General features: G+C 41.2%; 1 protein-coding gene across 8 annotated transcripts in view; it reads right to left on the bottom strand.

The window, feature by feature from the left end:
- Positions 1 to 5,980: 5,980 nt before the first annotated feature.
- Positions 5,981 to 15,987, bottom strand: part of CPLANE1 (ciliogenesis and planar polarity effector complex subunit 1) — a 138,504-nt gene continuing 128,497 nt past the window's right edge. For all 8 annotated transcript variants that reach the window (XM_081231049.1, XM_081231050.1, XM_081231051.1 and 5 more), the window contains 2 exons: positions 6,950 to 7,122; positions 5,981 to 6,444 (listed from right to left, as the gene is read on the bottom strand). In XM_081231049.1, the coding sequence (XP_081087175.1) occupies positions 6,271 to 6,444; positions 6,950 to 7,122 (347 nt within the window). In that variant the 3' untranslated portion in view covers positions 5,981 to 6,270. The remainder of the gene's footprint in view (positions 6,445 to 6,949; positions 7,123 to 15,987) is intronic.

Below are 15,987 nucleotides of genomic sequence, written 5' to 3' on the forward strand. Positions count from 1 at the left end.
CAGCAACAAACTGTGCTGGACCCATTGGCAACAAGCTTGTGTTTCTAGTGGAAGAGATAGGAAATGAACCACAAAGTACACAATTATACAGTTATGAAGTTACAGTTGAAATGAGTGCTTAAAAGGAAAAGTAAAAGAAATCATGAGAGTATGTAGCACTAAAATAGTCTGGAGGGCTGGGGGAGACCAGAAAGTCTTCCTTCTCCAAGTGAAACTAATGCTCGGATAAAGCCTGACATGTAATATATATAATAGACACCAAATAATGTTGGCTGAACCACTGATAAAAGGGAAAACTTCTCTTTTTTTTTTTTTTTGTTCCTAGCAGTTCATTCCTTAGGGGACATGATGGTTGAACTCTATAAAGTCTGAGGGGAAAAAAATTAGATGAAAGAAGGGGATGCAAGAAGAATCCCAAATTGATGACATGGCATATGCAAAGGGCCTGAAGAAAAGAGCATATCGCTTAAAGCTTTGCAGTTCCTGTGAATGGCAGAGAAAAAAGAGTAATGATGAAGCTGATGAAATAGATGGGCCAAATCATGCTTTTGTAGGCCATGTTAAGGATGTCCTATGAGCAATGGGGAGCCATTAAGAAATTAAGATAGGTGGGAAGTGGAACGGGGATTTGGTTCTGTGAAGTCAGATTTGCATTTTTAATTATTTATTTTTAAATTTATTTATTTTATTTTGGCTTTATTGGGTCTTCATTGCTGTGCACGGGCTTTTTCTCTAGTTGTGGAGAGCGGGGGCTACTCTTTGGTGCTGTACGAGGGCTTCTCATTGTGGTGGCTTCTCTTGTTGCGGAACCCAGGCTCTAGGCACGTGGGCTTCAGTGGTTGCAGCATGCAGGCTCAGTAGTTGTGGTGCACAGGCTCTAGGGAGCATGGGCTTCAGTAGTTGTGGCACATGGGCTCAGCAGTTGTGTGGCTCGCAGGCTCTAGAGCGCAGGCTCTGTAGTTGTGGCACATGGGCTCAGTTGATCTGTGGCCTGTGGGATCTTCCCAGACCAGGGATTGAACCCGTGTACCCTGCATTGGCAGGCGGATTCTTAACCACTGCACCACCAGGGAAGTCCAGATTTGCATTTTTTTAAAGAGCACTGACAATGATATGAGGGGGACCAATAACGCCCTGTGGAAGGTGATGATGATAACTCTGGCTGGGGTGGTGGTGGTAGAAGGAGAGAAGTAGCCTTATTTGTAGAAGTGGTTAGGATGTTTAAGTGGGTCACATAGCTTTGGTAGGCTAAAATAATGGCCAACAATTAAAAATTAAATTGTAATGAGGAGAGAACAGGTGTGAATTTCCTTAGTAAGTTTTGATGAGTGAGACAAGTATTCCTGGGTAGATATCCACATAAAAGACAACATGACTTACCCCTGATTCATCTGGAGGACAGCCCATGAGGAATAACCATGATTTGAAGTGAGGAAAGGAACCAAAAAAGAGAAAAATAGTCTTGGATAGCTTAAAACTGTCAACTGAATCTTTAAAATCCTGCTTTTTATACAGTTCAGAGTAATTCCAAGATAGATTTTAATGAGACAGGCTTTTAATATAATTACAGGCAACCACTCTGATTTCTTTGGGTAGTTAACATGCATATTTCTAAAGAATGTACTGTTGCAATTTATTAACTCTGGAACTTAGATACTGAATTATATTATCATCTATTGACTTTTTTTAGTTTATTTTTGCGGCACACGGGATCTTTGTTGAGGCATGTGGGATATTTTGTTGCAGTGTGCAGGCTTCTCTCTAGTTGTGGCATGCAGGCTCTAGAGCACGCGGCCTTAGTTGCCCCACGGCATGTGGGATCTTAGTTCCCTGACCAGGGATCAAATCCGCATCCCCTGAATTGGAAGGTGGATTCTTTATCAGTGGACCACCAGGGAAGTCCCCTATTGACTTTTTTATAATAGATAAAGACTTGGCTCTTATAGTCTTTCCCTCTCCTCCCAGTATGGATATCACTATATTTAATAAGCATTTGTGTAATATAAAACTATGTAAATATTGTTCAATCAGAGCTGTTTACTATGAATACATTTCCTTTATTGTATATTCTTGTTTTCCTTTTAGTGAAATTGCTTTGATTTTTCACTTACATAATTTCCACATAGAGCTCCAAAAGAATTGCAGATTTCTTTCATATCATTCATTTGTTTGAGTCTTCTCCCCCCTGCTCCTCCTGCATTCCTCCATCAAGAAACTCCTTCCTGGAGCTGTTCTTACTTTTGCACCAATCTGGACCGATTTTTCAGGACTGCTGCAAAGGTGTTCTACCAGACTTTTTCTACCCCTCTCTGATAGGATCCAGAACCCATGTCTCGAACCCAAAACTTCCTCCTTTTTGCTTAAAAATGTTCAGTTTGCTTGAGCATATCCTGCAGTAGTTTCCTAAGAATGGACACATAAGGACAAAATTTTCGAATCATTAGATGTCTGAAAATGTCATTATTCTCACCTCATGGTTGATAGCTGGGTCTAGAATTCTAAATTGGAAATTTTCCCTTTGAAAGTATTTTCACCATAATCTAGCCTGTGTTGTTGCTGTTAAGAGGGCTGCTACCATATTGATGATTATTCCTTTGTTTATGACTTGTGCTTTCCCGCTCTAGAAACTTAGGATATTTTCTCTATTTCTCATATTGTAAAATTTCACTATGAGGTTTCTTAGTGCATCTCTTTGTGAAATTCATTCTACAGGGCATGTTATAGACTTTTGATCTGTGTTCTTAGCTATGGAGAATTTTCTTTGATAATTCCTTCCCCTTGGTTTCTTCTCTCTATAATTTTTAAAAATTTATTTATTTATTTATTTATTTATTGGCTGTGTTGGGTCTTCGTTGCTGCGCACAGGCTTTCTCTAGTTGTGGCGGGCAGGAGCTACTCTTCATTGTGCGCGGGCTCTCATTGCGGTGGCTTCTCTTGTGGAGCATGGGCTCTAGGTGGATGGGCTTCAGTAGTTGTGGCACATGGACTCAGTAGTTGTGGCTCACAGGCTCTAGAGCGTAGACTCAGTAGTTGTGGTGCATGGGCTTAGCTGCTCCACGGCATGTGGGATCTTCCTGGACCAGGGATTGAACCCGTGTCCCCTGAATTGGCAGGCAGATTCTTAACCACTGCACCACTAGGGAAGCCCCTCTCTATACTTTCTGTTAGATATTATTCTTCCTGGACTGATCTCCTCAGTTACGTTTTTTGCTTTTTTTTTTTTTTTTTTTTGGTCTTTTGAGTCTATCGTTGAGAGTTTTTCAACTTTATCTTCTAACTCTGCTATTAACATTTTTATTTCAGCTATATTCTAAATTTCAAAGAGTTTCTTCTTGTTCTCTGATTGCTCCTTTCATACAGTAACTTGTTTTATTTTATGAATGCAACAATCTCATATCTATCTATCTGATTAAAAAGTAGCATTGTCACCATTTGGAGGCCTGGGCTCAAGCCACAGCCAATGCTTCACGTGTTCAGATTTAAGGAGGCTGATAAATCACATTCCTCACTCCTTGGAGTTCTGATTAGAATTATAAACTGAAGTCAGATACAGATAAAACTAACAGCTTTATTGTCAGTAGAGCCAGAGTAGAGAACATATTGTAGCCTGGACCGGCAACCACAGTCCAGCTTGCTGCCATTTGCCCCAAATCTAGACACCCACCCATCTTCTGGTGGAGCGCTCTGCCAAGCAAACATTTAATCTACTTAGCTTCCTGAAGTAGCTGCCCCTCACTCATCAAAAGCCAGAAGTAGGGACAAAGAGACCACACATATACTTGGAGAATGCGTGTATACTCGTTTTTAAAATAGGAATCGATGTTGAACTCTTGCCACTCACCAATAAGAAATGTCTTCTTTATTAACAGAAATGTGAGAATAGGGCTTCCTCTGTCATTGCCTGAGCCTTCCAATTTGTTAGCTTTAAAAAACCACTTGTTCTATTTCTTGCATGATCTTTTTGTCTGTTATTTTGCCTATTTAATTTTGACCCTCCCTTTCATGAAAAGGGCTTTCTCTTTGCGTCAAGTGATGCCTAACTGTCCATTCAGGTTTTTGAGCAAGGTACTAGAAAGTTTATTGAAGCTCTTTATTGAAGCTCCGAAAGTTTATAGGTGGATTTCATCTGGTGAGCTCCACTCTAGAGCACCGGTTGGCAAACTTTCTCTAGAGTCAGAAAATAAGTATTTTAGGCTTTGCAAGTCACATGGTCTGTGTAGCAACTGCAACTCTGCCACTGACGAGCAAAAGCAGCATAGATATCATGTGAATGGATGGGCAGGTTGTCTTTCAGTAAAACTTTATTTACAAGAACAGAAAGCAGGCCAGATTTGCTATCTCTGCTCTAAGGTAATCAGGTGGGAAGTTGGACTCCTGCCTCGGGCATAGCTACTGGGAGCTCTTTGCACAAGGGATGCGGAGATGAGAAGTTGCAACTGTTCTAAGACTTACACCGTGATTGTCTCACTGGGTCCCTTTTTGTGCTTGTCATCTCTGAGTCTTAAATTCACTTTTCATCACTATCCTCTTCTGCACAAATTCAATTATGGCTTCCTCACCCTCTTACACCTCCTGTGACTTCTCTCCTCCGGTGATATCTCCTCTCCAATTCTCTTCGTTTGTGTTGACTTATACATTAAAAAATTCTTTTATTATCCTTTCACTTAGTTCTTAGAAGGAATAAAAATTTATCAGAAGGTAAAATATTTTACCATTTTAAAATTCTTAACGCTGGTTATTTTAATTAGCTTGTTTTTACTTTTACTGACTTTGAATATACTTTAAATACTTCTTTTTAAATTAGTATCAGTTTTTTAAAATCCTATATAAAATTTTTCCCTTCAACTAGGCAACTCCTGCCATGGAAGTTGGCCCTAGGCCCCATATATAAAGATTCATTCCTAACCTACACACTCAGATGTGGCTTTAGTTTAGATATACATGATACTAAATGCTGTATAACATATTTTCTAATAAAAATGTGAGCAAAATAATATTGTTTTGAGAAATTGGGGAATCCTTTTGATAACTGGAGGTATTCCCAAGCATGGTAAGTGACTGAAATCTAGATATGGAAACTGCTTCTTTTAACCCTTGTTTGGAAGGTATGCAGTCTAGACCCTTCCTTGTAAGGATGTTTCCTGTCAGGCACACTACAAAACTGCCTGCCATACTGCAGTTTTTTGAAGACTAAGAGAACATATTCAAGCTAGAGGCTGGAGACTGCCTAGGACCATCAGTCTTCTGCTGACATGCTCTACCCTCCTTCAGTCCTTATTTTCAGGTTTGCTGTATGGATGTAAAATTGACTGAGACCAAGACAAGACTTCCACTTGCAGCTATGACAAAGTAACTGGCACGTGACTAGCCTGCATGCCTTAACCATAAAATTGGACAAAACATGTGAGGCAACTGCTTTTAGACACTGGACAGCAGCATGCAGTGTGAGATGGTGATCCCCGAGGGAAGGGAAGCTCATGAGGTAAGTCTCATAAATGCTTGGCTCTCTGCTTTAAGGGTATTATCCCGACTCCAGCATAACGAGCTATGTCCAAGCAGACCACAGTGGTCCCACTCTGACAAGGCAGAGATCAAAGTGCAGAGTAGTAGCAGTGGCCAGACTCTGCAAGGCACCCAAAGCATCCAACTCTTTCTTCCTCCAAGGCTTTTCACGATACAGGGCAGAGGCCAGAAGACCTGGCCCACGTGGAACATGTTTTATTTAGAAGTTCAGGATTAGTGGAAGGTGGCTGGTTCCTTTTCACTCCACAGCCAAGCCCTACACAACTTTAGGATATCGTTTAAAATGGAGTTCATTATTGAGCGTCTCTGGTGAGAGTGCGATTTTCTTCACCTCAATGAAAGAATTTTTTTTTCCTATCAGGTTTACCCAGCTAAGGTGGTTTCTTAAAACTCAGGGGGTAAATGATGAGGCAAGACAGAAGATTTTTATTGAAAGAAGTTTAAATATTATACAAGCTTGGCTTGAAAGGTACTGTTTATTTCACCATTTAAAAAATTATACCTAAAGATAGTAAGTCAAATGCAAAAACATAACACGTCTATAGTTAACCCCTTTCCCTTGAAGGCAAACTTATTAAGAAATGTTTATTTTTCCTCTTAAAATGTCTAATCGAGGTAATAATATGCCTGCAGGTGGTAAATTCATATTGCTTCTTTCATTGCTTCTCTCCCTTAAACCCACAAATCTTTCAGAACTACAACACTGAGCTGCTGGCCTTTGTGTGGAAGCAGAGTGACATTCAGGTCTTACAGGTCCAGGGCCCAGTGGACAGACGGGCTCTTGTCCTCCACACCGGCCACCATATCTTCGACGGCATCCCAGTCAAGCTTGCTGAGGATGCTGCCCGTGCTCTCAGACAAGCTGTCCGTGCCACCCACCCCAAAAGGAGGCTCTGGCTTTTCTTCAGTTGGTGATGAGTCCTGTCAAATTGAGAAAAACAGTAAGTTGTGGTCCTAGCCTGAGAAAAAATAAATGGAACATGAACTAAATTTTCCAAAGTTTCTAGAGCTGCTCATCCACCCAACACTGAAGGAAATATGAAGGGAACCAGGGCTGTGGTTGCCCAGCACATCTGGCTTGGCAATGGGCTGAATGAACATCACCTGACACAACAAGATGCTGGCACCAGGTCTGAGAGTGGACAGAATAGATTTTTATATCTATAGTACAATGATCTGTTCTTACATTTTTGTTGTTGTGTCTTGTTTTTTTTTTTTTTAGGTTAAAAAGAAAATACACAGTCAAGGAAAATTCTGAATGACAAATGCTGGAGTACTAAGCCCAAAGTGTAGATGCTACTTCAAACTGACCTAATAATCTTTGAGTATGTCTACATCCCACTAAATAAAAAAATAAATAAACAAAAAAAAAAACTGACGAACACAAGGAACCACTAGGCAAACTGGAACCTGGAACAACGTGTACCTGAGGAAGGGAACTGTGACTCTCATAGAGAATTGCACGGATGTCTGAAGGTACTGTCCAGGGGCTCACCACAGTCTCCTCTCTCTCATGCTCTAAACATACCTCCTTGGTTTGAGGTGCAAGACCAGCACTTGTGTGATTTTTTGTACAGTGCAGACAGGGAGCATTAGACCCTTTCAAGGGAAAAGAACAATGCATACATTAGGACTGATTCATTTATAAGTTTGTTACTTACAGTGACTTTTATCATCAAACCCAAGGCGGTCACACCTTACCTAATATTTAAATCACAAGGTCTGGATATGGTTGGCTTTAGGGTTCTAGCAATTCCTGTTCTGTCTGAGAGAAGGAAATTGAATTCTGGCCACCTCTTTTGTTTTACTTTTTATTTTATATTGGAGTACAGCTGATTAAAAATGTTGTGTTAGTTTCAGATGTACAGCAAAGTGATTTAGTTATACATATACATGTAACTATTCTTTTTCAACTTCTTTTCCCATTTAGTTTATTACAGAATATTCAGCAGAGTTCCCTGTGCTATAGTAGGTCCTTGTTGGTTATCTATTTTAAATATAGCAAGTGTGTATACATCAATCCCAAACTCCCAATCTATCCCTCCCCCCCCACCCCTCTCCCCTGGTAACCATGTTTGTTCTCTAAGTCCGTGAGTCTGTTTTGTAAGTTCATTTGTATCATTTTTTTTTTAGATTCCACATATAAGCGCTATCCTATGATATTTATCTTTCTCTGTCGGATGTACTTTGCTCAGTATGATAATCTCCAGGTCCATCCATGTTGCTGCAAATGGCATTATTTCATTCTTTTTAATGGCTGAGTAATATTCCATTGTATGTATGTACCACATCTTTATCCATTCTTCTGTTGATGGACATTTAGGTTGCTTCCATGTCTTGGCTATTGTAAACAGCACTGCAATGAACACTGTGGTACATGTATCCTTTCGAACCATGGTTTTCTACAGAAATATGCCCAGGAGTGGGACTGCTGGATCATATCGTAGCTCTATCTATCTTTAGATTTTTTAGTAACCTCCATACCATTCTCCATAGTGGCTATACGAATTTACATTCCCGCCAACATTCCTTTTCTCCACACCCTCTCCAGCATTTATTGTTTGTAGACTTTTTGACAATGGCCATTTTCACTGGTGTGAAGTGATATCTCATTGTAGTTTTGACTTGCAATTTTCTAATAATTAGCAATGTTGAGCATCTTTTCATGTGCCTCTTGGCCATCTGTATATCTTCTTTGGAGGAATGTCTATTTAGGTCTTCTGCCCACTTTTTTTGTGTGTGTGTGGTACGGGGGCCTCTCACTGCTGTGGCCTCTCCTGTTGCAGAGCACAGGCTCTGGGCACGCAGGCTCAGTGGCCATGGCTCACGGGCCTAGCCGCTCCGCGGCATGTGGGATCTTCCCGGACTGGGGCACGAACCCGTGTCCCCTGCATTGGTAGGCAGACTCTCAACCACTGCGCCACCAGGGAAGCCCTACCCACTTTTTGATTGGGTTTTTTTTTTTGATATTGATGAGCTGCACGAGCCGTTTGTAAATTTTGGAGATTAATCCCTTGTTGGTCACATTGTTTGCAAAAATTTTCTTCCATTCTGTGGGTTGTCTTTTGTTTTGTTTTATGGTTTCTTTTGCTGTGCAAGTTTTTGAGTTTAATGAGGTCCCATTGGTTTATTTTTGTTTTTATTTCCATTACTCTAGGAGGATCAAAAAAGATATTGCTGTGATTTACCTCAAAGAGTGTTCTGCCTATGTTTTCCTCTAAGAGTTTTATAGTATCTGGTCTTAATTTAGGTCTTTAATCCATTTTGAGTTTATTTTTATGTATGGTGTTAGGGAGTGTCCTAATTTCATTTTTTTACATGTAGCTGTCCAGTTTTCCCAGCATCATTTATTGAAGAAATTGTCTTTTCTTCACTGTATAGTCTTGCCTCCTTTGTCATAGATTAATTGACCATAGGTGTGTGGGTTTACCTCTGGATTTTCTATACTGTTCCATCGATCTATATTTGTTTTTGTGCCAGTACCATACTGTTTTGGTTACTGTAGTTTTGTAGCTTAGTCTTAAGTCAGGGAGCCTGATTCCTCCAACTCTGTTTTGCTTTCTCAAGACTGCTTTGGCTATTTGGGGTCACTTTTGTGTTTCCATACAAATTGTAAAATTTTCTGTTCTAGTTCTGTGAAAAATGCCATTGGTAATTTGATAGGGATTGCACTGAATCTGTAGATTGTCTTAGGTAGTACAGTCATTGTGACAATATTGATTCTTCCAATCCAGGAACATGGTATATCTTTCCATCTATTTGCATCACCTTTGCTTCCATCAGCATCTTATAGTTTTCATAGTACAGATCTTTTTGCCTCCACAGGTAGGTTTATTCCTAGGTATTTTATTCTTTTTGATGCAGTGGCAAATGGGATTGTTTCCTTGATTTCTCTGATTTTTCATTGCTAGTGTATAGGAATGCCAGAGATTTCTGTGCATTAATTTTGTACCCCACAACTTAACCAAATTCATTGATGAGCTCTAGTAGTTTCCTGGTAGCATCTTTAGGATTTTGTATGTATAGTATCATGTCATCTGTGAACAGTGAGTTTTATTTCTTCTTTTCCATTTGCATTCCTTTTCTTTTTCTTCTCTGATTGCTAGAACTTCCACAACTATGTTGAATAAAAGTGGTGAGAGTAGACATCCTTGTATTGTTCCTGATCTTAAAGGGAATGCTTTCAGCTTTTCACCGTTTTGTGTGATGTTAGCTGTGGGTTTGTCATATATGGCCTTTTTATGTTGAGGTATGTTCCCTCAATGCCCACTTTCTGGAGTTTTTATCATAAATGGGTGTTGAATTTTGTCAAAAGCTTTTCCTGCATCTATTGAGATGATCATATAGTTTTTATTCTTCAATTTGTTGATATGGTATAGCACACTGATTTGCAGATACTGAAAAATCCTTGCATCTTTCAAATAAATCCCACTTGACCATGGTGTATGATCCTTTTAATGTACTGTTGGATTTGAGGTTTTTCGTTTGTTTTTTATTCGGCTGCATTGGGTCTTAGTTGTGGCAGGTGGAATCTTCACTGCAGCATGTGGGATATTTGTGGTGTGCAGGCTCTTCGTTGTGGTGTGCAGGCTTCTCTCTAGTTATGGTGCATGGGCTCCAGAGACTGTTGGCTCAGTAGCTGTGGTGCACGGGCTCACTAGTTGCGGCATATGGGCCCGGAACGTGCAGGCTCAGAAGTTGCAGGGCGCGGGTTCTCTAGTTGTGGTGTGCGGGCTCTAGAGTGCAAGAACTCGGTAGTGGTGGCACAGGGCTCACTAGTGGCATGTGGGCTCTAGAGCATACGGGCTCAGTAGTTGCCATGAGTGAGTGGGCTTACCTGCCCTGTGGCATGTGGGATCTTAGTTCCCTGACCAGAGATTGAACCTGTGTCCCCTGCACTGGAAGGTGGATTCTTAACCACTGGATCACCAGGGAAGTCTCTGGATTTCGTTTGCTAGTATTCTGTTCAGGATGTTTGCGTCTATATTCATCAGTGATATTGGCCTGTAATTTTCATTGTGTGTGTGAGTGGTACCTTTGTCTAGTTTTGGTATCAGGGTGACAATGGCCTCATAGAATCAGTTTGGGAGTATTCCTTTATCTGCAATTTTTTGGAATAGTTTCAGAAGGATAGGTGTTAACTCTTCTCTGATTGTTTGATAGAATTCACCTGTGAAGCCATTTGGTCCTGGACTTCTGTGTGTTGGAAGTTTTTTAATTGCTATTTCAATTTCAGTGCTTGTATTTGGTCTGTTCATATTTCCATTTCTTCCTGGTTCAGTTTTGGGAGATCGTACCTTTCTAAGAATTTGTCCATTTTTTCCAGGTTGTACATTTTATTGGCATAGAATTGCTTGTAGTAGTCCCTCTGTATTTCCGTGGTGTCTGCTGTAACTTCTTTTTCATTTCTAATTTTACTGATTTGAGCCCTCTTTTTTTCTTGATGAGTCTGGCTAAATATTTATCCATTTTGTTTATCTTCTCAAAGAACAAGCTTTTGGTTTCATTGATCTTTGCTATTGTTTTCTTTGTTTCTATTTATTTCTGCTCTGATTTTTGTGATTTCCTTCTACTAACTTTGGGTTTTGTTTGTTCTTCTTTCTCTAGTTGTTTTAGGTGTAAGGTTAGGTTGTTTACTTGACAGTTTTCTTGTTCCTAAGGTAAGATTGTATTGCTATAAACTTCCCTCTCAGAACTGTGTCCCATAGGTTTTGGATCATTGTGCTTTCACTGTCATTTGTCTCCAGGTATTTTTTGATTTCCTCTGATTTCTTCAGTGATCCATGTTGTTTACTATTATATTGTTTAGCTTCCATATGTTTTGTGTTTTTTACTGTTTTCTCCTTGTAGTTGATTCTAATCTCATAGCATTGGGGTCAGAAAAGATGGTTGACATGATTTCAGTTTTCTTAAATTTACTGAGGCTAGCTTTGTGGCCCAGCATGTGACCAATCCTAGAGAATGTTCCATGTGCACTTGAGAAGAATGTGTATTCTGCTGCTTTTGGATAGAATGCTCTATAAATATCATCAATTATGTCCATCGGGTCTAATGTGTCATTTAAGGCCTCTGTTTCCCTATTAATTTTAGGTCTGGATGATCTGTCCACTGACGAAAGTGTGGTGTTAAAAGTTCCACACTATTATTGTGTCACTGGCGATTTCTCTTTTTATGGCTGTTAGCATTTGCCTTACATACTGAGGTGCTTCTATGTTGGGTGCATATATTTATAAGATCGTTATATTTTCTTCCTGGATTGATCCCTTGATCATTATGTAGTGTCCTTGTCTCTTGAAACAGTCTTTATTTTAAAGTCAGTTTTGTCTTTTATGAGTATTGCTACTCCAGCTTTGATTTCCATTTACCTGTAATACCTTTTTCCATCCCCTCACTTTCAGTGTGTATGTGTCCCTAGATCTGAAGTGCATCTCTTGTAGACAGCAGATGTATAGGTCTTGTTTTTGTATCTATTCAGCCAGTCTATATCTTTTGGTTGGAGCATTTAATCCATTTATGTTTAAGGTAATTATTGATATGTTCTGGTTGCCATTTTGTTAATTGTTTTGGATTTGTTTTTGTAGGTCTTTTTTCTTCACTTACTCTTGTTCTCTTCTCTTTTGATTTGATGACTACCTTTCATGTTGTGTTTGGATTCCTTTTTTTTTTTGTATATCTATTGTAGATTTTTGGTTTGTGATTACCAAGAGGGTTTGATACAGCAGTCTACATAAACAGGATAGTTTTAAATTGCTGGTCATTTAATCTCAAATTCATTTCCAATATCCTCCATTTGTACTCTCCTCACGATTGCTGGTTTTGATATCATACTTGTGTGTGGATGACTTTCTACCTTTACTGTATGTTTGCCTTTACTGGGGAGCATTTCTGTTCATAATTTTCTTGTTTCTATTTGTGGCCTTTTCTTTTCCACCTAGAGAAGTTCCTTTAGCATTTATTGCAAAGGTGGTCTGGTAGCACTGAATTCTCTTAGCTTTTGCTTGTCTGTAAAGCTTTTGATTTCTCCATCGAATCTGAGTGAGAGCCTTGCTGGGTAGAGTGTTCTTGGTTGAAGGTTCTTCCCTTTCATCACTTTAAATATATCGTGCAACCCCCTTCTGGCCTGCATACTTTGTGCTGAGGAATCAGCTGACAACCTTTTGGAAATTCTCTTTTATGTTATTTTTTGCTTTCCCTTGTTGCTTTTAATATTTTTTCTTTGTCTTTAATTTTTGTCAATTTGATTACTATGTGTCTTAGGATGTTCCTCCTTGGGTTTATCCTGCCAGGGACTCTCTGGGCTTCCTTGGACTTCTATGGCTGGTTCCTTTCCCATGTTAGGGAAGTTTTCAGCTATTATCTCTTCAAATATTTTCTCAGGTCCTTTCTCTCCCTCTCCTCCTTCTGGGACCCCTATAATGCAAATGTTGGTGCATTTAATGTTGTCCAAAATGTCTCTTAGGCTCTCTTCTTTTTTTTTTTTTTTTCTTTTTGCGGTATGCGGGCCTCTCACTGTTGTGGCCTCTCCCGTTGCGGAGCACAGGCTCCGGATGCGCAGGCCCAGCGGCCATGGCTCACGGGCCCAGCCGCTCCGCGGCATATGGGATCCTCCCAGACCGGGGCACGAACCCGTATCCCCTGCATCGGCAGGCGGACTCTCAACCACTGCGCCACCAGGGAGGCCCATCTCATCATTTCTTTACATTCTTTTTTCTTTATTCTACTCTGCAGCAGTGATTTTCACCATTCTGTCTTCCGGCTCACTTGTCCATTCCTCTGTCTCAGTTATTCTGCCTTGTTTCCTTCCAGTGTATTTTTCATTTCAGTTATTGTATTGTTCATTTCTGTTTGTTCTTTATTCTAGGTGTTTGTTAAACATTTCTTGTAACTTCTCGATCTGTGCCTGCATTCTTTTCCCAAGAACTTGGATAATCTTTTCTGTCATTACTTTGAATTCTTTCTCATGTAGATTGCCTGTCTCCACTTCACTCAGCTGTTCTTCTGGGGTTTTATTTTGTTCCTTCACCTGTCTCATTTTGTCTAACTTTCTGCAATGTGGTTTCTGTTCTGCAGGGTGGTAGTTCTTGCTTCTGCTGTGCCCCCTGGTGGGTGATGCTAAGAGGCTTGTTCAGGCTTCCTGGTGGGAGGGACTGGTTCCTGACCACTGGTGGGTGGAGCTGGGTCTTGTCCCTCTGGTGGGCAGGGCTGTGTCAAGGGGTGTGTTTCGTGGGTAGCCATGTGCTCAGGAAGACTTTAAGCAGCCTGTCTGCTAATGGGTGGGGTGGGGCTGTGTCCATCCCTGTTGACTGTTTGGCCTGAGGCATCCCAACACTGGAGCCTACAGGCTGTTGGGTGGAGCAAGGTCTTGGAGACAAAACGGCAGCCTCCAGGAGTGCTCACACCAAAGAGTACTCCCCAGAACCACCACTATGTCTTGTCACCACACTGAGCCACAGCTACCCCACCACCACCTCTGCAGGAGACACTCCAATAGGAGCAGGTAGGTCTGGCCCAGGCTCTTATGAGGTCACTGCTTTTTTCCCTGGGTCCTGGTGCGCACAAGACCTTGCGTGTACCCTCCAATAGAGGAGTTTCTGTTTCTCCCAATCTTGTGGAATTCCTGAGATCAAACCCCACTAGCCTTCAAAGCCAGATTCTCTGGGGGCTCCTACTCTGGTTGCCAGACCCCCAGGCCGGGGAGCCTGACGTGGGGCTCAGAACTTTCACTGTTGTGGGACAGGTTCTGTGGTATAATTATTTTCCATTTTGTGGGTCACCCAAATTTTGTGGGATTTGATTTTATCGCAATTGTGCCCCTCCTACTGTCTCACTGTGGTTTCTCTGGATGTAGGATATCCTTATGGTAGGTTCCAGTGGGGTTTTTTCTTTTTTTTTTTTGTCTATGGTCGTTCAGCAGTTGTTATCTTGATGCTTTCCTAAGAAGAGGTGAACTCACGTTCTTCCCTGCCATCTTGACTCCATCTCCTCTGGCCATCTCTTTTGATTTTAAAAGTAATGGTAACCGAGATTGGTTCGAGATGGCACAGTAGAAGGATGTGTGCTCATTCCCTCTTGCAAGAGCACCGGAATCACAACTAACTGCTGAACAGTCATCGACAGGAAGACACTGGAACTCACCAAAAAAGATACCCCATATCCAAAGACAAAGGAGAAGGCGCAATGAGACGGTAGGAGAGGTGTAATCACAATAAAATCAAATCCCATAACCACTGGGTGGGCAACTCATAAACTGGAGAACAATTATACCACAGAAGTCCACCCACTGGAGTGAAGGTTCTGAGGCCCACATCAGTCTTCCCAACCTGGGGGTCTGGCAACAGGAGGAGGAATTCCCAGAGAATCGACTTTGAAGTCTAGTGGGATTTGATTCCAGGACTTCAACAGGACTGGGGGAAACAGAGACTCCACTCCCGGAGGGCATAAAGTAGTGTGTGCACCAGGACCCAGGGGGAAGGAGCAGTGACCCCCTAGGAGACTGAATCAGACCTACCTGCTAGTGTTGGAGGGTCTCCTGCAGAGGCGGGGGACGGCAGTGGCTCACCGTGGGGACATGGACACTGGTAGCAGAAGTTCTGGGAAGTACTCCTTGGCATGAGCCCTCCTGGAGTCCGCCATTAGCCCCATTAAAGAGCCTGTAGGCTCCAGTGCTGGGTCACCTCAGGCAAAGCAACAGGGAGGGAACTCAGCCCCACCCATCAGCAGACAAGCATATTAAAGTTTTACTGATCTCTGCCCAACAGATCAACACCCAGCTCTACCCACCACCAGTCCCTCCCATCAGGAAGCTTCCACAAGCCTCTTAGACAGCCTCATCCACCAGAGGGCGGAGAGCAGAAGGAAAAAGAACTACAACCCTGCAGCCTGTGAAATGAAAACCACATTCACAGAAAGTTAGACAAAATGAAAAGGCAGAGGAAAAGGCAGAGGAATATGTACCAGATGAAGGAACAAGATAAAATACCACCAGAAAAAGAACTAAATGAAGTGGAGCTAGGCCACCTTCCAGAAAACGAATTCAGAATAATGATAGTGAGGATTATCCAGGACCTCAGAAAAAGAATGGAGGCAAAGATCGAGAAGATGCAAGAAATGTTTAACAAAGACCTAGGAGAATTAAAGAACACGTAGAAGAACCAAAGAGCAAACAAACAGAGATGAACAATACAATAACTGAAATGAAAATACACTAGAAGAAACCAATAGCAGAAAAACTGACGCAGAAGAATGGATAAGTGATCTGGAAGACAGAATAGTGGAATTCAGTGTGGTGGAACAGAAAAAAGAATGAAAAGAGATAAAGACAGCCTAAGAGACCTCTGGGAAAACATTAAACTCACCAACATTCACATTATAGCGTTCCCAGAAGGAGAAGAGAGAGAGAAAGGACCAGAGAAAATATTTGAAGAGATTATAGTCAAAAAGTTCCCTAACATGGGAAAGGAAATA

The sequence above is a fragment of the Mesoplodon bidens genome, assembly GCF_964165515.1.
Source record: "Mesoplodon bidens genome assembly, chromosome: 4".
Taxonomy (NCBI): domain Eukaryota; kingdom Metazoa; phylum Chordata; class Mammalia; order Artiodactyla; family Ziphiidae; genus Mesoplodon; species Mesoplodon bidens.